This window comes from Mus musculus, chromosome 7 (assembly GCF_000001635.26).
Source record: "Mus musculus strain C57BL/6J chromosome 7, GRCm38.p6 C57BL/6J".
Taxonomy (NCBI): Eukaryota; Metazoa; Chordata; class Mammalia; order Rodentia; family Muridae; genus Mus; species Mus musculus.
The window spans coordinates 92,663,374-92,686,327 of NC_000073.6; the positions used below are offsets into that span (position 1 = coordinate 92,663,374).

Below are 22,954 nucleotides of genomic sequence, written 5' to 3' on the forward strand. Positions count from 1 at the left end.
AGAGAAAAAACAAATCAATAAAATATTCAAATAACTATTTCCCTGTCAGTATAGTTAAAGACTTGAATATCAAATTTCCCCTACTTACCAGCTGTGCCTTAGCTTGTTCTAACTCAAGCTCCAGCTTTTTCTGCTGAAGTTCTAACAACTGTTTTTGTTTTGCCAGTAACTGTTGCCTTATTAGTTGTTCTTGGGTAAGATTCTTTTGTATATCAGGTACAATGGGAGGAGTGGAGATACTGGGGGAACTGACCACTGTGCCAGGTGTTGAAGGCTCATCAGGCTATAAGAAAAAAAAATACTTTTTAAGCAAAACATTTATCTAGAACTGCCAAAGGTCAACTAAAACTTATCAACTTTACCTTACTATTATCCATAATCGCAAATATCCAATACAAAAGTTTGCAATAAATAAAAAAAAAAGCTTAGGGATTTAAAATGCCAAGTTATATAAAAGGTATATGATTACACGTACACATTTATGACTTTTTCAATTTAAACTGATTCTAGTTTTGCTTTTTGGAAAGTTTACATAAGTTAGCACTTGATAGTCAAATTGTACTACCTTATACACCATTCATATAAAGACTTACCGATTTATTTAAAAATTTGGGATTCACATGGATGCTAGATGTATTCACATTAGGAGGCAGAGGTTTAATAGGCCAAGCAGGATCTAATGAATTGACTCTGACATCCAAGGCATAAAGTTTCTTCAAAGGGAATATTTCATCCCATGTGGAACGTAATTTAAATAAACTTTTTCTAGTATTTTCATCCACCTAAAACAACAGAATAATTCTCTGGCTTGTTAAGTTACTATAGAATGTTATATATTTTAAGTATAAAGCTACTTGCCAATTTATATTATCCACTTTTACATAAATATCACAAAGACTTATTAAAGGCAGGTTTGATCACTAAAGTTAACAAAATTAGTTCTCAAAGAAATCAGGAAAGTGGTTATCTAATAGACTTAAGCAAGCAACCAGGCAACTTTTTATCTTCTTAAAAGCACAAGTCTCCACATTTTAGGGCTCCTACTAAACTCACTGAATGAAAACATAAAGCCAGAAATTGGTTTACCTGATGGTTAATGTTTTTTAAAGTTACTTGCTAGTAGTATACAGTTAGAAAGGGAAAATTATCTTAACAACCAAATGCAATACACTATGACTATTATCTTTGAACTACTACTTTGGGTACAAAAGATATCCTCATAATTTTAATACACAAAATACTAGGCAAGAATGGGCATTATATATCTTGCCTGTTCACACTGTAATGTATATAAGGAGATTTTTTAGAAAACAGAAAAATACAGTAATTAGTAAGACAGGTTTTTTTTAACTTTAGCCCTATATCTATATTCATGTTGTTAGAGAATATATTTACAAGGTCACTTTTATGAACTATAATAAAACTAGATTCAGTAAGATACCAAAACCCCAAATAACTGGAACATACTGAAATTTAAACCAGGTTAAGTTCCCCTAAATTAATTATTACAAAGTAGGCTGTCCTTAGCCTCCAGTGATTAGTACTTAGCAAAGATCAAATATTCATACCACTGACACTTTTTAGTATCTGAAATATAGCTTCCCAAACTATTCCTCTATATACTATTTCTTTTCTACCTACTTAAATAACCCTACTACCCAATTCTACCATTCAGACACCTGGTACTTTCTATAACAAGTTTTAAAATATAGCATCAACTACATTGTTAGGAATCTTTAAAATATATATCTTCAAGGGCCCTACTGCTCAGTGTGAATTACTTCAGAAAACACCTCCTGCTAACCAAACAACCAGTTACAATGTCACAATGGAATGTACAATTTCTAGCTATGAACACTAACAAGCATTTCTCTCAAGCACTAAAGAGGAATTAAAGTATTTACAGAATAACTTAAAGCAATTAACTGGTCCAACATTCACACATCCCTGAAACTTTAACACTTTAACAAGGTAGCAACTCTAAAGGACATTTTGGGGAAAAGACTTAATAGGAACCAGGGAGGCTCAGGCTTCATACTCCCTAACACTATTTAAACTACAAGACTAGGCACCCTGGAAGCTAGCTTTTTGTCCATATTCTACAAATAACTTCACATAACCAAAACATTTCAAAAACACACAATTATAATTAAGGTATATTCAAATCTTGAATGGATTAAACAGTATCCATTTTAATATTCTAACATAAAAAACTAGCATTTGCCACTTTCCTTGAAAAGGCACTTTACAGTAAATGTCCAAAACAATGAAACATTCCACCACCCAAGAAAACCCAACACAAGACCAGTATTTATTTAATCTGGAACACATTTAAAATTTTTTCAAATGTTTCTAAATATATATACCTTTTCAAACACACAAATAAATGTTGCAACTAGATTTTTAGTAAAGGCAGTGAGATATTCTCTTCCAACATTTTTCACGATAGAATCCATAAGGTACATAACTGGAAGCTTCTCTGAGGAAGGAGCCTGAAGTATAAAAAAAGAAACTGAGAAGTTTAGTATAGTGAAGTACCACAAAAAAAAAAATTAACTTTCAAAGTGGTTTTAAGCCTACAATACAGACCTCTAGCTTTGTTGGTACAAAATGCTTTTGATGTTAACTTTATAAGCCTTTAAAGTTTTCAAAAGTACTTGTCTCTTAAAATGTTTTAGTTGTGCATAAAAAAAAAAAAAAAAAAAAAACTCAGAACTATCAAGAGGAAAAACCATTATCTCTACTTAACATAAATTTGTGTGTACTTGGTAGTGTTCAAAGTGGCAATAAAAGGAGAGGGAAAAATATTTTCTGTAATCCAAGTGTCAGCTTGGGGATCTGTGTTTATGTTGTACCTTGAATCAACCAAATACTCTGATAGATGCCCTGGTTTCACTGGATAATTTTATATGTTAAAGTCTATAACGCTTTGTTGTTACCTATAAAATCAAGATTACTTTTCTACAATCCAAATAATGAACTTAAACACACTTCACATACGAAGTCAACGGCAAGACGTTTAAACCTTGCACACAAACATGCAGAAGTGCAAGCTTGTTACTGATACAAGAAAAACTGGATAGAGGAGCCGCTGAGTCATGTAAGTCAGGTTCAACTGGACTGGAAACCTGGATGTCCTGAAGATTTTCTTCACAGCATGGACTGTCGTCGAAAGAGTTCTCCTCTTACATGCACAAACCAAGGAGTCTAAATTTGTGCTGAGCCAGTGTGGTGATGCTGATAAAGGTAGCAGCCCTTCCAGGGTAAGGTTGCCCCAGTTGAACTGCAGAGCCTACCCACCACTGGCTTTTACAGCAAGGAACAGCAAGCTTCCAGAAAGCATCAGCAGGTTCACAGACTTGTTGAGGAGCACTAACACACATGCCATACAAGCTGTTAACTGACTCCACAGGAGTACCCAGGATTTAAGGACACAAAACTTAGGTGAACCCCCAATTACCCACCCCATGTGTACATGAATCTAACTAAACACTTACCCAGAGCTACCTGTAGCTAGGGCAAGCTCACACTTCTGGGGTATGCAATGCCATACTTCATAAAGCAAATTGCCCTAACAAGTGTGTGGAAATGCTCTTGCTTCTGTTATCACCCTTACAACCGAAGTTGACTAAAGAAATGTTTGAGTAATTCTGTATAAAAAAAAAAAAACTTATGTGCTAGTAAAGGGTTCACAAAGCCACTGTGTGGGGGCAAACTATTAAGTACCAACATGTCAAATGTTTTTTTGCTGTGTCTTCACCTTATGTCTTGTTTTATACCATTTAAGAAATCATTGCACTTAAATAGGCTCTTTTACCACCACAATCTGTTCAATAGGCTACTGTTTTATTGTACAAGTGAAGTCCTTCCATGTAATATCCCTTTTCCTACTGTTATGAGAAGACTGAAATTAGGTGTGAGTCCATTAGTTTAGTATTGCTGAGATGCTAAAGAGTAAGGACACAAACATATACTCCCAGAAGCATTAAACCAAGCCAGTTGCTACCAAGTAATGTCGAGCCCTCCCCTCACCCCGGCCCAGGTTACGAGTCTTTCCCCACAGGGGCTTTTACATCTGCCACTTAGTCTGGCTTTACAAAAATAACCAGGAAACATGTGCTCAAAAACTTTGAACTGACTTGAAAAAGTAGTCCACCTATTTTCACCACTTTGTGTAACAAAACACACAAATACATAATGCATAAAGTTTTCAGTTCTCCAAGGTCTTGTAGGTCCATTTTAAAACCAGCAAGAAGCTGTCTCCTTTGAATGCAATCTGAGCTGCTAAATATTAAGTGCTGTGAATACCAAAACCCAAAATATAGTATGAAAACTTTTGTTCTTATAAATCCAAGTGCTGTTCTTTTTTTAAAGGTATTTAATGTTAAGTCTTCAACAAGGAAAAAAAAGGTATATTTTCTCTGCCAACATGTATGTAGTTATCAACAAAAAGTTGGGTATGAGGAGCACTTCCTTCTTAAACCTCATACTACTTTTAAAAACCAGCTGCTTCACAGGCATTCGACAGGAAAAGGTGAAGACTTGTTTTAGCTGTCAAAAATGAACACGATAAATTTGCTGGGCCCTTAAAGAAAAAAAAAAAACCTTTTCCCCCTCTTTAAATTAAGATTTGAAAGGACCACGTGAAACCGTGTATCTTGTGAACTGATTTACCCAAAAGAGTGGATGGACCTAAAGAAGAATGAACCCAAGTCACTTAAAGACTTTTGTTTAAAACACACAACCACAAAAGTAAAAATTCTTGGAAACAGATTCTACACCTTACAAAGGTAAATAAAAAAGACAAATACATATTTTATATGTTTTATTCACAAATTTTATAATACCAGTCACACATTTCAAAACCATTTATTAGAGTCAGACCACTCAGTTGTACACTAGACAGAAACCGTCTCTAAACAACATATTGGTGGTTGTTGTTAAAGTGGCCTTTTAAAAGGGGTTCACTCTGCTAAAAGGAGGCTCATCCTGATAATTGCAATCACTAACAACTAGAGAAAAAAAACTAAACCTTAAGTACAAGCTTGAAAAGTAACTTAAAACGTATTAATTGGGAAACGGTTAAGACTCAATATAAACTAAGTTTAACAGTAACTTTACTTAAATAACATATCGCTCCCACATGAATCCACAGAAGAGCAAGACCAGAGGGAAAACAGAAGGTAGCAAAGGACCACTTCGCTCAAGGGGTGAAGAAAAGCAAGCCTTCACTATCAGGGAAGGGAGAAAACGAGAATAGGAAAAGGAGGGACTGAATTTTTCAAAGAAACTTCCAAGTATTTGTTACCCACTGGGCCAATTCTCCACCTACAGGTTGGATAAGACCTCCCCCACACACCCAAACCCCATCCTCAGCCCAATTTTCCTACCATTGGGGCAAAATCAGACCCTCCGAGAGGAGAATAAAAGTTTGATCCAACAGCCCCCACCCCAAAATGGGGCTGACGGGTGAGAGCAGCTGCCTGGCTGGCAGGGAATGGGTTCTCTCCTCTCTTCCCTTTCGCATCATGTGCTTTGCAGGCGCCATGTTGAGCTAACAGGCCGCTGCTCCACTCGGGGCCAATTCCCTATACCCAACCCACCGACAGCTCGCTCCCAGGTCCCCCTTCACCTCCTTCCAACCCACAGAGCACAATTCCCCAAAAAGGACACTGAGGGAAAGCCCCTCCCCACCTTCCCAAGGGCTTAAGATGGTTTGTTTTTTAACTCTTTCGCTCCCCAAACACCAACTGCCTCTAAGTATTTCCCCCATCCGAAAGGCTGTCCCCGATGCGTGGAGCGTGGGGACGTAGTCAGAGGTGGCCTAAATAGGGAGTTGGTAAGCGGAAATGGGGCTCCACCCTGCATCCTCCCCGCTCCCTCCCGAAAGAGGCCCACGCTCCCAGCCGGGGCCAAAGACCAAGCCCGAGTCGGGGGTGGGGGGTTGGAGAGGAGGAACTCCGTCCCCCTTCGGATGGAAGCGAGACCTGGGATGAGGCTGACACTAAAATCAAGGAGTATTAGAAGAATAGGAGGCTGCGGGGTGTATAAAAACCTTGGCGGTTTGGGCCTCGATGAGAGAGACGATCTCCTTGGCGAAGGGCAGGTTCTCCTCGGCTAGAATGGTCAGCATATTGATGTGCGGTTTGCTATTGAAGGTCAGGTCTTCCAGCGACGACTGATAATCCCGACAGGCGTCCTCCCGGGCCCCCGCAGCCCCGGCCTCCGCCGGCGTCTGCTCTGACATTGCGCCGCGGCCCCCCTCCGAGGTCCGCCGCCGCCGAAGCTGAAGCCGCTCGACACCCCGCCTCCCTTCCGACGCCTCGGCCTCGCTCCCCGGGTCTCCGGCGGCTGCGGCTTCACCACATGCTGACCACGGAGGGGGGATGGGGGACGACCCAGGGGGAACCTCGGGGAAGAAACGCCGCAGCCTCACGGGGAATCTCCGTCCGCTTCCAGCCGCCGCCGGGGCTTCTTTCTCCACAGACACAAAATGGCGGCGGCAGTGGCGGCTCCAGCTCCGAAAATGTCTGTGTTCCCAACCGCTGCGTCGTGCGAAATGAACTAGGGGAGGGGAAATGTGCGGTAAGGGGCGGGGCCGTTGGAAACACCAGGCGGGATTGGCTGGCCCGCGCGTGTCACAGGCCCCGCCCCCGGCCCTTCCGCAATACGTCCAAGCACCGCCTTCTTCCTCGGTCGAGTCTCGGCTTTCGCAACACCTCCGGCTCGGAGACGCGGTGCAAAGGACGGTCGGCTCTCATTGGCCAATTCGTAAGGGACTGTTCGGTCATTTGTTACCATAACAACCCATCCAGGGAAGCCAGTAGAGGACGGAGGCTCCAGAGGACCGGCCCAACCAGTTTATGAAAGCTGCACCAGGCCCCTTCCTATGCACTCCTCCAACCACTGGGCGACTCCATCAACCATCCTCCTCCCGCTTGCCTCCTGGGTGCGGGCGGGGGTTGGCATGAGCTGGAAGAGCGAAAGCCTCCAGTCAAGGCCAGTCGCCCCGTCTCAGGTGCTCCCGGGAGCCTGGGCGGGGCTCGCTGAGCCAGCTGTCCCTCAGGCATTAAGGCGGAGACGCCTGCCCTACCCGGAATCCAGACTGGAGTAACTCCTGCTAACTGCCACACTCATAAAAGCACCTAGACAGGCTTGCAGGAGTTGAGTCCCCAGGAAAATGCTTTTATTAGGAGGTGCTATGTGAGAAAAGCTTTCCCAGAGGAGCTGGAGATCTTTTGAAGAAGTCACATTTCTGGAAGGGTATTCACAATAACCTAATAGCACTCACCTCTTCAATCTGCTACATTTCCAAATGGCCTTAGAATAAATACAATATCTGAGCCATACTTGATGGCTCAGGCCTTGAACCTCAGCCCTCAGGAGGCAGAGGAAGGTGGATCTCTTGGAGTCGAGACCTGTCAAGTCTAAATGTCAAGTTCCAGTCCAGCCAGGGCTACTTAACGAGTCCCTATCTCAAAAAAACATAACACTTAATCCCAGCACTAAAGAGACAGAACGGAGATCACTGATTTCAAGGACAGCCTGATCTACAGAGTGAGTTCCAGGACAGCCAAGGCTACGTACAGAGACCTTGTTTAAAAAAAAAAAAATACATCTGAGATATATGGAAAAATACCTTAGATTTCTATAATCTGGTTTTTAAGATACACAAAACAAATAGTTTGTCAGAGCCTTAGTGAACTATGAAGCACAGTGGAGGGATAGTTCGCACACACACATACACACACAAACTGATGACACGTCCACTCCATGCTATGGTTAAAGGGAAGGCTTTTATTGTAGATATAAAGAAAGAACTGCCATGGCATCTGGAGAATCCAGAGCAGAGAAAAAGATAAACCGAACACGACCATCAGACCATGGCCATGGATGTCTTTGAGAGAAGGGAGAATAGCGGCGGATAGACGACAAAGATGGTAAGAGAAGGAAAAGCAGAGCAGAGGAAGAGAAAAAAAAAAAAAAACCAGCAAGAATAGCAGGGTTATAAAGAATGAGGAGCTGGCAGAATGGAAGCCTGTGGGCTGGAGGGAGGTTAGGGTACCTGAGGAGGAGAAAAGGGCTAGGATGCTAGCATGCACTTTGAAGACTGTAACAGGTATTTGTGGTACCAGGGAGCCTGAATGCCAGCATTTGTGTGCTTTGATATCCTGATAGGCACCAACGTAACCACATATGTCTTTTGGACAGAGGGGAATTGGTTTCACAAGTTCCTGAGGAGTGCTGACTTTTATATAACTGCCAGAAATCCTCCTACAATCCAGACTGAGCCCATTTCTGGATATTTAAACTGCCTTTTGGAGTTTGAGGAGTTGGGGTTTCCTTTGAATGTGAAAATTTGGGGATGGTTTGGTTTGGTTTGAGAAAGTGTCTCACTGTGTCCCTGGCTAACCTGGAACTCTCTGGGTAGAGTAAGCTAGCCTCAAACTCACAGCATTTTGCCTGCCTCTGCTGGGATTAAAGGCTTGTAACACAGTGCCCAGTACTACTTTTAGATTTTGTTTTTTAAAAAATAATTCCTCAGTTTGGTAGATATATTCATATTCTCTCTCTTGTCCTCATTCTCTTTCCCTCTCCCTCTCCCATGCCTCCCTCCTCCCTCCCTCCTCTCTATCTCTTCAATACTGGACATCAAATCCAGGGTGGCATACATCCGGGCAAGTATATTACTGCCAAGCTACATCTTTAATAAGTCCATATCATATCTTTTTTCAGTTTCCAAATCCGATTCTTTTTTTTAATTAGGTATTTTCCTCATTTACATTTCCAATGCTATCCCAAAAGTCCCCCATACCATCCCCCCCACTCCCCTACCCACCCACTCCCACTTCTTGGCCCTGGCATTCCCCTGTACTGAGGCATATACAGTTTGCACAACCAATGGACCTCTCTTTCCACTGATGGCCAACTAGGCCATCTTCTGATACATATGCAGCTAGAGACACAAGCTCTGGGGGTTACTGGTTAGTCCATATTGTTGTTCCACCTATAGGGTTGCAGATCCCTTTAGCTCCTTGGGTACTTTTTTTAAAAAATATTCTTAGGTTATCTCCTTTGTGTGCAAAAATCAAAAGTACAATTTAAGTTTCATGAGTTAACAAAAGACATATTAAAATATATTTGTGTGCTTATATTTGTAGTGTTGGTTTCTCAAATGGCTATTGTGGCTTATGCTGGGTTTTAGGTTTTGTTTCATTGTCTTTGTCAAATGAAAAAAAAATTTAACATGATTTGGTTACTGCTGTATGACAAAACTTTTCTTAGGAAGGCTCTCTCACACACCTACTCACTCCAGATAGGGAGCCCACAGCAGACCAAAGTACTGATACCACCACAACAACTTGGTAAACCAATGAGATTTATTGGGTTACTTACAGGAGCAGAAATGACTCTAAGACAGCTACATCACCAAAGCCCACTCCCGCATGGGTGACAGCTCACAAAACCTGGGAACTTGAAGCACACTTCCCAGCCTGCAGCAGTTCTGCAGGTTGGAGAGTGTCCTTTCCAGATGCCTCAGTTGGTCTAAACCTCTTCCAGGCAGCTGGGCTGGTTTCTGTTTCTTCCGGGCAGCTAGTATGGTTTTAGGGTCTTCTTTGCAGCTTGTCTCCTCTGAAAATCCGTTGCTTTTACTTACTCTGGCAGGGAAGGACTTAGTGAATCCGCTCAATTTCAGGGACTTCCTGAAGCTGTTTTAAGTTGCTTACCTTCCTGTTTAAAAAGCTTCCCTGCAATGGAATGTTTCACTATTGGAAGAAATCATTAGATAACAGTTACATAGACAATTTATCTATGTGTCTATGTATCTATTTTTCTGAAAATTAGGTGAATTAGTTTTAGGCTAGTGAGTTCTAAAATTCAGGGGCTGGTGAGATGACTCAGTGGTTAAAAGAACTGGCTACCCTTCCAAAGAGCCAGAATGCAATTTCCAACACCCACAAAACAGTATACACCAACAAGGCAGCACACAAGCTCTGGAGGATCTGATGTTCTCTCTGGCTTCTGAGGGCACCAAGGTGCCATGGTGTACATAAATACATGCAGAAAAAATACCCATACATATATTTTTAAAAGTGAGATTTGACCTTTCATTTGTTTCGAAGGTTGAAATTATTATGAGTCACGGTAAAGCATCTTAGTTGTCACCGTATTTTCTAGTAGGGAATGTTGAGAGGCTGGGTTCACTCACCCTCTTCGAGGACTAGCCTCTCAAGAGGAAATAGTCTAGGCCAAGGTAAGAATAAAGCCTGTTAGGTAAGTGAATTAAACAGATGCATGGATATGCATGGAGAATTCTTAACTCAAGACAATCAAAACACAGAATTAGGTCAAAATAATTTCACTTGGTCCCTGTAGCACAACTTCCTCACTAAACACTGATTTCTCTCAGATTGCTTTCCAGTGAATTAAAAGAAAAGGACAAAAAACAAAAAACAAAAAACAAAAAAACAAAAAGCGGCCAGGCATGGTGGCGCACGCCTTTAATCCCAGCACTTGGGAGGCAGAGGCAGGTGGATTTCTGAGTTCCAGGCCAGCCTGGTCTACAAAGTGAGTTCCAGGACGGCCAGGGCTATACAGAAAAACCCTGTCTCGAAAAACCAAAAAAAAAAAAAAAAAAAAAAAAAAAAAAAAGAAAAGGACAATTATCACCTTATAAAGTGTTAAAAAGATGGGATGAAATGATGTGTTTGAACCCACGACTCTGCTTTCAACAAGGCAAAACAGACTGGCCCATGGTTAGCATGCTACTAACCTTGCTTGGTTTTCAAGTTCTAACTCAAAAAGCCTTAGGATTGTTGTTGTTGTTGTTGTTGTTGTTGTTGTTGTTATTGTTGTTTGAGACAGAGTTTCTCTGTAGCCCAGGCTGTCCTGAAATTTGCCCTGCAAAACAGGCTGGCCTGAAACTCAGACATCCAACTGCTTCTGCCTCCCAATTGCTGGGATTAAAGGTGTGAGCTGTCACTTTCTCCAATCTATGCCTTCTTTGGATACCAGTTGAAGCACTAAGCATGCTTTCCCAAATACTGAAGGCCAGCTCCCTGCTCTCCACAAACACCAACCCATTACCATGTTGTGCAGCTGCTTGAAGACTTCTGTTGCTGGATCTGCCTGCTTTCTTTCAAAGGTAAGGCTATCTACCTTTCCTCTCCATCTTTCTCCTCTCAGCAGCTGCCAGGATTTATATCGTATTTTCCTGTGGTATTCCCTTCACACCTCAATAAAATGGTCCTCAAGCTTACAAAAAAAAAAAGATTAATTCAAACGCATGAGATATAAAGTGCATCAAAGCTTATTCATTCAATCTGAATGAAAACAAAAAATATACTGGAAGGGAGTGTGTGCAAGCCTTGGGGAGGTTTGGAAGTGCCTAGCTATTCTGCCACATTAAAATTAGGCACATTAAAATATAAAGGTTGTGTGTGCGTGTCTTTCATTCATTCATGATTCCAGAGCTCTTGGGTGGGTGCACCCACTGAGGGCATAGAGCGGACATTAAATATTTTCCGCACACAGGTAACTGTCAGATGGCAAAGGACAACTTCAGTTATGCTGTGGGTATCTGACTGAATCGCAGTTCTCAATCCCTTTAGTTTCAGGACAGTGCACTCTCTTAAATGTTAAGAACGCTCATTTGTGGTGGCTGCGCACAACTTTAACTGCAGCACTCAGGAGACAGAGATGGGCTGATCTCTGTGAATTCAAGTCCAACCTTGTCTACAAAACAAGTTCCAGGACAACCAGGGCTACACAGTGAAACCTTGTCTTTTAAAAAAAAAAATAGCTTTAGTTTATGTGGACTACATGTAATTTGTTAATCTATCATTTTGAAAATGATAAATCAGAAAATATTTGTTGATTTAAAATAACAGGGCTGGAGAGATGGCTCAGCAGTTAAAAGTACTTGTTGCTCTTACAAAGGGCATGGGTGTGGTCCCCGGCATCCATATGCTGACTTACAGCCACCCTTGACTCAAGTTTCAAGAGATCCAACTCTCCCTTCTGACTTCCATGGGCACCAGACATACGTGTCGGTAAAACACTCATATATGTAAAATAAAATAAATCTTTAAAAATGTAAATAATAAATATTTAGAACATTATTATAAATAATGCTGGCTTTAAAAAGTATTCTGAGCCCAGCATTTGGGAGGCAGAGGCAGGAAGAACTGTGTGAGTTGGAGCAAGCCTGGGAAGCAAAGTAAGATCCTATCTCAAAAGCAGAACAAAAAATTCAATCATTATGTGTCTAAAAGAAAAGGCCAATGAGGAAAAACCTCAGAGTTTTTGTTTGCTATTTTCCCCAGTTTTGAGGGGAACAGTGCTTCTCGGTGTAGCCCTGGCTATCCTAAACTCACTCTGGAACTGGCCTCAAACGCAGAGAACCACCTGCCTTTGGCTCCCCAGTGCTGGCTGGGATTGGGGGCATATACCACCACTGCCTGGCAGGTTTTGATTCATTGCAAATCTCTTTGATGCCTGACTTAATAAAAGACAGATGAGTTCTGCTATCCACTTCTGTTTGCTGAGTTCTTGTATCCACTTCTGTTTTTACTCTGCTGCAGTTAACAGTGGCTTCTGAAAAACTCCACTGCATACCAATAAACAGAAAATAACTTCTTAGAGTTGTCACAATTATAATTCTGACTTCTAGGTCTCCCGTTATTCTCAAAACATTGTGTTTTGAATGCTGTGTCTTTAAAAAAAAAAAAGATTTAAGAGACTCTTTGTGTGCTGTTCTTAAAGAATCTCTAAGATTTATCACTAAGCAAAACTAAGGCATAGACCTCTGCATATTTCAGCCCTAGAATCTTTTTTTTTTTTTAATCAAGGAGGAACGCTGGTGGTGGTGGCGGCACAGGCCTTTAATCCCAGCACTCCAGAGACAGGCAGATAAGGTCATAACCTGCCTGATCTACAAAGTGAGTTCCAGGACAGCTGGGACTCACACAGAGAAACCATGCCTCAAAAACAGAAAAAAACAAAAAACAAACAGCAACAACAACAGCAAAACCAAAGGAGGAGTGGGGCCTGGTAGCACATGCCTTCGATTCCAGCACTCAGGAGGCAAAAGGAGGTAAATCTCTGTAAGTTTGAGACCTGCCTGGTCTACATAGTGAGTTCGAGGACAGCTAGGGCTATGTAGAGCAAAACCTGTCTCAAAAAAAACAAAGCCAAAAAGAAACAAATACCCCCCAAAATTGGTAAATATGACTCTTTTGCATGTACTTGAAACATTCTTGTAAGAGTATATTAAAAGAAAAGGCAAAAACTAGAAACTGGAGCGATGGCTTCGCTGTGAAGAGCACTGACTACCCTCCTCCAGAAGACCAAGATTTGATTCTTAGCACCCACATGTTTGTTCACATCTACCTGTAACTCCAGCCCTAAGGAATCCAACAGCCTCTCTTGACCTTTGAGGATACCAGGAACACACATTGTGCACAGATACATATGCAGGTAGAGTACCAAAAACATAAACTAATCAAAAAAATTAAGAAAATTAAAAAACAAGAAGTTAGTAGCAATTACCCTAGATCAGGCAGTGAGAAGAAAATACTGTTAGTTCTTTCCTTGTTTTTGTTTGCCTTTTTGTTTACCTTATAAAGGAATTAACTGATTTAAAAAAAATAAACACTCATGAGGTCACAAACATACACACATATACACACACATGTACACATGTACACATATATGTACACACATACACAAATATATGCGCACACAGAGGTCTTGTAGCTGTTCAATAAAAATCAGATATATCCTTTCTATACTGAAATAAAAATCACTATTTTAAAAGCCATTTTAGCCATCAGAAAAGTGTAAGACAGTTGAACATGTTTTATTATTATTAAACTCAGGGTTAAATACATAAAATGTAAAGTTCCTTTTGATTGAATCACTTTAAATATTTCTATTAGAATGATGATAATTGTGGAGCTAATCAAACATGAATCTTAGAACATGTCCCAATTCAACTAGGCAGTAGAGAGGCAAGGGACTCCACCAATCAACAGAAGAATTACAGAATTCAGAGTCAAAGCAGCACAAACTTTTAAAGAAAAAGTTTAATCTTAGCCACTGTGGCTTAAAACCGGTTTTGCTGCTTATCAGTAAACTTCAGACTCTCCGAGTTTTAAACCAACATCATTCCTTCTCCTCTGGGTCTATGGGTTGCGGTGGCTCTGCTGGGTTGGGCTAGAATCAGATAGGCTTGATTCCAGGCTCCTGATTAGGTTCAAATGTACTCCACAAATTTCCACATTCTCCTTGGACCAGTGGCTACTTGGGACATGTTTTTCTCATGAAGGGTCATAGAAGTTCAAAACATGAAGCAGAAACATGAGACGCCACTCTAGATCTTGACCTGACATCTTTATCATTTTGGTCCCGGAATCTTCGACCTAAACAAGTTACAAGGCCAAACATGTATTTATTTGGGAGGATGGGGGTGGGTGCTTCTGCCTCCTCCAACTAGGAGATTATATGATAAAGACAAGATTCAAATTTTTACTACAGAAAGGTCATGAAGCACTTGTGATTCAGTCTACAGCATCTTTCAAAAGCTAAATAGTCTCTAACAGAATGATACCCCTGGGTGTCTGCATCCCACCAAAATAAACCCTTGTCCATAAATATTCTGCTGAAGGGGATGGGAGTGGGAATAACTGTGGTCTCCTGAGATTGGTAAAAATAGAAATAATGTTACAAATAAGCCCCATATTGGATGAACATGTATATATTTGGCCTTTTCAGTAGTTTTTAAAGGAGAAAGCACAAGACAGTAGTAGCAACTTGTCCTGACTCCAGGCTGCATCAACTTGTTAAGTGTGATGCCCAAGGTGCCTTTCCCAGAATGTGTCCAGTTATCATGGGACATGGAAAGCTCCCCTAGCAGGTTTGGTTCTGGTTTTCTCTGGTGCTAGGCTGGAACTCAGGGCCTCCTGCTTGCTAGCAATTGCTCTCCCAACTGAGCTGCATCTCCAGCCCCAGCCAGAAGGATTTTTGCTGCAGTAGAACATAATACTAAAGGTTAGGCACATGGCAAAGCTAGCATCTTAAGCACCTAGCCCTCAGCATGATAGAAAAAGAGACTTTGACTATACACAGACAATATCCTTAAAGACAATTGAAACCACAGACAAAATTAAGGTAAAGATTCTCCTGTCTTTGACAATTTAAATTCACTTATTGAATTAAATGATGAGTCCCATCACAGGACAGGGCATGTGGGGCTGGTAGTTGCCAGTTTCAATAGCTGTTTAAGATAGGCCTAGAAGTCATGAATTAAATATTAAAAGGCATGATGAAGGACTGGAGAGATGACTCCATAGTTAAGAGTACTTGCTCTTAACCAAAGGATCCAAGTTTTGTTCCTAGCACCCATGTCAGGCAGCTCACAACTACCTGTAACTCAAGCTAGAAGGGGTCCAAAGCCCTCTTCTGCCCTCTTCCAGGACCCACACACAGTGTGCATATAAACTCAGTACACATACTTTTTGTTTGTTTGTTTTGTTGTTGTTGTTTTTTGTTTTTCCGAGACAGGGTTTCTCTGTATAGCCCTGGCTGTCCTGGAACTCACTTTGTAGACCAGGCTGGCCTCAAACTCAGAAATCCACCTGCCTCTGCCTCCCAAGTGCTGGGATTAAAGGAGTGTGCCACCACTGCCCGGCTCACATACATTTTTAAAAACATGAAACTTTAAAAAAAAAAAAAAAAAAAAAAGGACAGGCTGGAGAGATGGCTTAGCGATTAAGAGCACCGACTGTTCTTCCAAAGGTCCTGAGTTCAATCCCAGCAACCACATGGTGGCTCACAACCATCCTAACAAGATCTGACTCTCTTCTAGAGTGTCTGAAGACAGCTACAGTGTACTTATATATAATAAATAAATAAATCTTTTTTAAAAAGACAAATAAGGAGGCCACGTGACCCAAAATAGAAGGAAAAAAATCAGTAATAGTAGATGCTCCAATGGGAAGTTAAATTAACACACAAGGACATTAAAAAGCTAACACAATCTAAGAAAAGATGAGCAAATAAATGGAAAGATAAAGAATTTCAACCGAGACATGTATCTGGAAGGAAAGAAGAAAGGAGACAGGAAGGGAGGAAGAGAGTTTAACAAAAGTTAAAAAGGTAACTCAGGACCTAGAGAGATGGCTCCACCCACTGTTAAGAGCAAAAATGGCAAAAAGCAAACATTCCCATGGTTTGTCATGGATATTGGCAGAACCTCAGTTAAGCTGGTTGACTTTGAACCAAAGCATATCAGGGCAGAAGAGGAAGAAGTGGAGAACCTGAAGGCATCAGGAAGTACTTGATTTCTAATACTGCTTACAGCAAATTCAGGACCCAAGCCATCCACCTGGCACTGAAAAACCTGAAGCTGTGTGGCCGGCCACAAAGGGAATCTGCACGTCATCTGCTTTCCCACCTGTGCCATTCAGGTGGGCATCGGCCAGAACTTCTCCAGTCCCTACACCATCTCCCATTCCATGAGAGGTGGGGCTTTCACATTTGAGGAGAACTTCAGAATGACTTCAAGTCTGCTTTCCTTGGCTCGGATGGCTTAAGCAGCAAGCCATGGTACTATTTTGAAAATCCCATAAGTCCTGAGTTATATTTAAAAAAAGAGAAGTTGTATTGTCTGGTTAGTCCATGCCCTCTGTTGCTTCTTAATATAGATAGGCTCAGAATCATGCTCTAGGCTCCAAGTGTACTCCAAGGATAACTACAGACTAGTTACAGGGACCAGTCTTGGACTGGGCCATTCCTAGGCCTGTGTGGCAGACCAACTGTTTGTGAAACCGCAGACATTTGGTCCAAAGGACAGCTGAAAGCTCTGGTTTTTGGACCATGTTGGTTACCTTGGAGGTCCCTGTTGGAAATGTTCAAAATGATTGATGAGCAGTAGAGGGAACAGCCCCCTGTGAGGACAGAGAACTGAGAGGCATTGTCAGAGAAGGAGACATCTCTTTAAGCCTCTATGGTGGATGAGCCTGCCATATATATAATTTAACTTCATCTCATAATTAGTCTAGAAGATTTTTATCTTTACCTCTGGTTTTGTTTTTTGGTTTTTTTTTTTTTTGTTTTTTCATGACATTTCATGATTTCCTGATGGTTTCAAAAGAAACTGAATCTGGCATGTTGCACTGTGAACATACTGTTTAATCTTTTTTTAATACCTTCTTTTTTAATGTCTTACCACAAAAAGGTCCTTCACCCGTTTCTGTCCCTCGATGGTCTCCGTCTTTTATACCTATGTGCTTTCCTTACTGTTACTGCTCATGTCAATCAAAGGGCTGACCAACTCAACACAAAATTAAGCACATAAGCCGGGCATGGTAGTGCATTAATCACAGCACTTAGGAGGCAGAGAGGCAGAGGCAGAGGAGGCAGAGAGAGAGGAGGCAGAGAGGCAGAGGCAGAGGCAGAGGAGGCAGAAGAGGCAGAAGAGGCAGAGAGAGAGGAGGCAGAGAGAGAGGAGGCAGAGAGAGAGAGGAGGCAGAGAGAGAGGAGGCAGAGAGAGAGAGGAGGCAGAGAGGCAGAGGCAGAGAGGCAGAGGCAGTGGAGGCAGAGAGAGAGGAGGCAGAGAGAGAGGAGGCAGAGAAGGAGGAGGCAGAGAGGAGGCAGAGGAGGCAGAGGAGGCAGAGAGGGAGGAGACAAAGAGGAGGCAGAGAGGAGGCAGAGGAGGCAGAGGAGGCAGAGGCAGAGAGGCAGAGGGAGGCAGAGGCAGAGGCAGAGGAGGCAGAGGAGGCAGAGAGAGAGAGGAGGCAGAGAGGCAGAGAGGCAGAGAGGCAGAGAGGCAGAGAGGCAGAGAGGCAGAGAGGCAGAGGCAGAGAGGCAGAGGCAGAGAGGCAGAGAGGCAGAGGCAGAGAGGCAGAGGCAGAGGGATTTCTGAGTTCAAGGCCAGACTGGTCTACATCGTGAGTTCTAGGACAGCCAGGGCTACACAGAGAAACCCTGTCTGGGAAAAAAAAATTTTTTTAACACATAATCTAAAATTCTGAAAACATGTCAGAGCAAGAAGACTTTAACGGAAGGGACTAATGAATTTAATGAAAGTGACATAGTTTGAACATTACATGAAATTTTGTCTTTGTTTTCTTAACCTTTATAACTATAATGTTTCATTGGATTTACTTTATACTGAGTTATAGTAAGTTGGAATGGTTTATGGTGAAATGTCCTTATTCAATGTATGCCATACAAATAGCAGCAAATCTCTCTGTAAGAAGTTTGGAGGGGCTCACTGTGGATTTGGGGAAAATCATGGGCAGAGGTGTCAGAGAGAAAGAATGATCTGTTTTGTAAATGTTTGTGCTTAGGAACCATGTAACAAGACAGCTTACGTAATAATGTTAGAGGTTTCGTTTTTAATTTCAGCTTTAGTGTTTAAAATGAGATCTGTACCTTATTTATATTTCTAAACCTTAAATATAATTTATAATACACACATATATATACATGAATATTTCCTTGTGAAAGCTTTTTGTTAAGATAGATGGGCCACTTTCAAATGAGAATCCTGTACACACCCCGAAACACACAAGACCTGAGATGTGCTTTCAGATCATTCCCTTTGCTAGGGACTTTCAATGGCAGTAGGCTATTGTATTCACAGGCTACAGCTCAGTGGTAGAGTGCTGGCTTGCCAGGTTATGAGCTAGGTTCAACCCCCAGGGCCAAACGAAACAAAACAAACAAACCCCTCTAAGAACTTGCTACCTTTAACCTACATTTTTAAAGAGAAAGAGCCTCCCTAAAAGTGTAAACCTTCACTCCCAGCTCAAACCGGAATCTGTTACTGCCATGCCTCAGAGTCTCTACTTCATATATTTTTAAAATGGCCAAAAATAAAAACCAATACATTTTTTACTAAAGATGAGTAGTGTTATTTAAATAAAGTTACTATTTCTTTTTAAAGTACTATTTGTACTTTTAGAGAATTCTAGAATGTTACATGCAAGGTATTTTGATGAACTCTGGATGCCACCTTCCATGTCTCTGATTCTAGCTTCCAGATATTCAGTTATTGAGCTCTCTTGAGCCCAGGAGTTGGGGGTAGAGTGGCAACATTGTGAGGCTCTGTATCTTAAAAATAAAAATGTAAGTGGGTATAGTGCCTCACACCTTTAATGCCAGCACCCAAGAAGCAGAGGCAGGAGGATCTCTGTGAGTTCAAGATCAGCCTGGTCTACAAAGCAAGTACCAGAACAACCAGGACTGTCTATTGAGACCTTGTCTCCTCAGAAACAAAACAAAACAAAAGCAAATAAATAAAAGTATAATTGAGTAATTGATATTGAGAATTACAAAATAATTTTACTGTTTATAGATACTGCAAATATAAACACACACATACACACACACACAGAGTCTTACAATGAATCCCTAGAACCACAGATGCAGCTCCACAAAAGTTGTACATCTTTGGAAAAGCTTATTGACAGCTAGGCACAGTGGCACACACAGAGACAGGCAGATCTCTGAGTTTGAGGCCAGTCTTGTCTATAGAATGAGTTTCAGGACAGCCAGGGCTACACAGAGAAACCTCCAAGACAAATGTCTTGAAGGAAAAGAAGGAAAGAAGAGAGAGAAAGAGAGAGTGAGAGAGAGAGAAGAAAAGCTTATGAGAGATCACCTCTTTTTAATCCAACCCCTCCGAAGTATATTTAGATTGTTTATGGTGTTTGACTATTATAGACAATGACTCATTACCATCATTTTTACTTTAATATTTGACAACAGCTGCTGTCAGTGCCTCCCTGATAGTCCCTGGTGCCCACTGTTTCCTTAAACACTTTTGACTTCAAGCACCTGTGACTCTGCCTTAGGCTTTCTCAATGAAAGGAGAAAGTTTGGTCCATACTTGGGCAAGGCACAAACCCTGCAGCAAGGTATAGCCAATAATGGTAGGAATCCACAGCAGATGACTGCCCCAGCTCCCTCTTTTTCCTGATAGCAAATTTTATATGCTATCCCTGAGTAGGATTGTGCTCCAGTTTCCCAAAGTAGTAATGTGCTAATTAACTTTCCACCCTGGACTGTCTTCTTCCCTTTTCTGCTTGGTGACTCTGGAGTCTCTATCTAAATGAGCCATGTGTGCTCCAACTCCAGCTTTGGGACGACCTTAGGAAGAACCAAATTTAAACCCTTACATTTGCTTCCTAGGTCACACAATAATCGCTAAAGTGGAATTTCCATTTCAAAAACATAATAGTGTTTTAAGCAGTCACTCCAAAATTGATGTAAAGAGTACCTATTTAGCAAGACCCATTTAAAGTTTTTAATTTTTAGTATACATACAGTTTTCTTTGTTTATTTTAAAAAGAGTCTCTTTATTTGCTTTTAAGGCAGGGTGTCACTCTGTACTGCTGACTAGTTTGGATCTTGCTGTGTAGATCAGGCTGCCCATAAACTCACAGAGTTCACTCTTTCTCTGCCTCCTGAGAGCTGAGGGTTAAAGGTGCCATCGCCATTCCCAGCAGCTATTTTTTATTTCCAATTAGGATTATGTCCGTGTCTGAGGTAGGGATGTGCCTGTGAGTATAGATACCTTCGGGGAAATTATTGAATGCCCTGGAGCTGTAGGGTGTATTTCCTAACTTGTGGATGTTTGGAACCAAACTTGCTGGGTCCTCTGTAGGTGCAGAAAGCATTTCTCTCCAGTGCCTATTTGTTTATTTATGTATTTATAATTTTATTTCTAAGTTCTGAGAATTGGTCCTAGGGACTGGTGCATGCTAGACAAATATACTATCACTGATATATATATATATATATATATATATATATATATATATATATCCCATGTTGATTAGTTTTATGTCAATTTAACAAAAGCTATCATCAACTGAGAGGAGGGAACTTCAACTAAAAAAAAAAAAAATGCCTCCAAGCTGGGCAATAGTGCCATTAATCCCAAACAGGGAGGCAGAGACAGGAGGATCTCCGTGAATTCGAGGCCAGCTGAGTCTACAAATCGAGTACAGGACAGTGAGGAGTATCACACAGAGAAACCCTGGCTCGAAAAGTCAAAAATAAAAGCAAAAGTAAGCAGGCTGAGCAAGCCATAGGGAGCAAGCCAGTAAGCAGCATCCCTCCCCGTCCTCTTCATCACCTCCCGCCTCCAGGGTCCTGCCTTGCATGAGTTCCTGTCCTGACTTCTTCAGTGATGGATCAGGATGCAAAGTTTGAGTTTCTGTTTTTGTTTTGTCTTGTTTGGGTTTTGGTTTTGCTTTGATTGAATGTTCCAGTGGGATCACTGAGTTGGCCCAATATAAAGGCACTTGTCAGCAACCCTGAAGAGCTGAGTTTATGTTCTGGAATCCACAGGGTGGAGGAAGAGAACTGACTCCAGGGGTTGTCCTCTGACCTCCACATAGGCAATGGGTTCAGCACAAAGACTCAGAATAAATAAGCAAATGAAATACAAATTCTTTTAGAAGTTCTCATGTAGACCAGCCTGGTCTTCAAGTTGTAGTGAAATTTTCTGCCTCTGCTCACTGGCTGCTTGGATTACAGGTATGTGTCACCATGCCTGACTTTCAAAGCATTCCCTTTCATGTCTCAAAAAAACTTTTAATTCACCCAGCATGTGATAGCATAGGCCTATAATCTTAGTACTTGGGAGGTGAGACAGAAGAGTCTTGAATTCAAGACTACCCTGAGCTGAATACTGAATTCTGAGACAGTATGGGCTACTACAGTGATATAGCTCAAATACACACACACACACACACATACACACTGGCTGTTCTTCCAGAGGACCCAGACTCAGCACCCACATGACAGCTCACACCTATCTGTAACTCTAGTTTCAGGGAGTCTAACACCCTCACACAGACATGTATGAAAGCAAAACACCAGGGCACACAAAGTAAAAATAAATACATAAGTAAATTTTTTTAAATCTTAAATTTTGTTCCACAAAACTGAAAAACCAACGCTGTTCCTAGGAAACCCACATGAAGTAGGTGTGCACAGTGCAAGGCATTTTCAGAGTAAGTAAACAAACTTCCCAGTCACCTGGATTTCCCACAATGCTCTGCGGTAGACCTGGTCACACAGCACTTCATTCCCTGCCTTCCTTCCCTCCAAAGTCATGAGCTCCAGGAAATTAGGTGCCATGTTTAGACATCATTAACCTTTGTGTCCCTAAATCTAACAATTCCTACTTCATAACTGTAGTTGTTTTGGAAGCTGAACAAAATCTGGATGGCTTTGGAGACTTGCTTCAAGACAAGAAACTGGCGAGCTAGAGAGATGGCTCAGTGGTTAACTTCCAAAGATCCTGAGTTCAATTCCTAGCAACCACATGATGGCTCATAACCATCTGTACTGGGATCTGATGCCCTCTTCTGGTGTGTCTGAAGACAGCTACAGTGTACTCATATAAATAAAATAAATAAATCTTGAAAAAAAAAAGATAAGAAATTGGCATTTGTTTGTGACTGTGATAGATGAGGAAGTAAGTCTGAGTGCCGTAGGTGTGGAGAAGTGTCTACCTGGAGCAGCTGGTCAACCCAGTGTTGACATGAACACCTTTGAGCTGGAAAGGGACAATTTCCAATCCAGAACCCTAACTGGAGATCATAGGCAATTAGTGAATTAAAGAAGGGCAGTCACAGTAATTATTAAAACTAAAGGAGTAAAAGGATCACTGGAGAAGCATGAGGGACAGGTGTCATTACCCAACAACAGGGTGGACTGTGTGTGCAGCCAGCCAGAGAAACCAGACTGCGCATGTCTCCTCCACAGGCCTGCTGGAGCCAGGGTTGACTTGACATGCCATCATGTGTGATCCTAAGTATTTAGGCAAGGCCCAAGAAGACACCCAGAGTGCTGAGCGTCCAGTGATTGCCGTCTTCTCCAACTCCCCACTAAACCGTGTCTCTTCAGTGGCTGAGAGGCTGCGTTCTCTGGT

The 22,954-nt window shown here is 41.6% G+C and overlaps 1 protein-coding gene and 1 pseudogene across 2 annotated transcripts in view; one reads left to right on the forward strand and one right to left on the reverse strand.

Moving 5' to 3' along the window:
* Nucleotides 1–6,707, reverse strand: part of Pcf11 (PCF11 cleavage and polyadenylation factor subunit) — a 26,623-nt gene extending 19,916 nt beyond the window's left edge. Inside the window, exons 1-4 of one of the 2 annotated variants that reach the window (XM_006508272.4) lie at nt 6,056–6,707; nt 2,367–2,492; nt 594–782; nt 89–283 (exon numbers count right to left, since the gene is read on the reverse strand). In XM_006508272.4, the coding sequence (XP_006508335.1) occupies nt 89–283; nt 594–782; nt 2,367–2,492; nt 6,056–6,247 (702 nt within the window). In that variant the 5' untranslated portion in view covers nt 6,248–6,707. The remainder of the gene's footprint in view (nt 1–88; nt 284–593; nt 783–2,366; nt 2,493–6,055) is intronic. The other variant, NM_029078.3, reaches the window with a different exon arrangement.
* Nucleotides 6,708–16,178: 9,471 nt separating this feature from the next.
* Nucleotides 16,179–16,936, forward strand: Gm51467 (annotated as a pseudogene).
* The last annotated feature ends 6,018 nt before the right edge of the window (nt 16,937–22,954 follow it).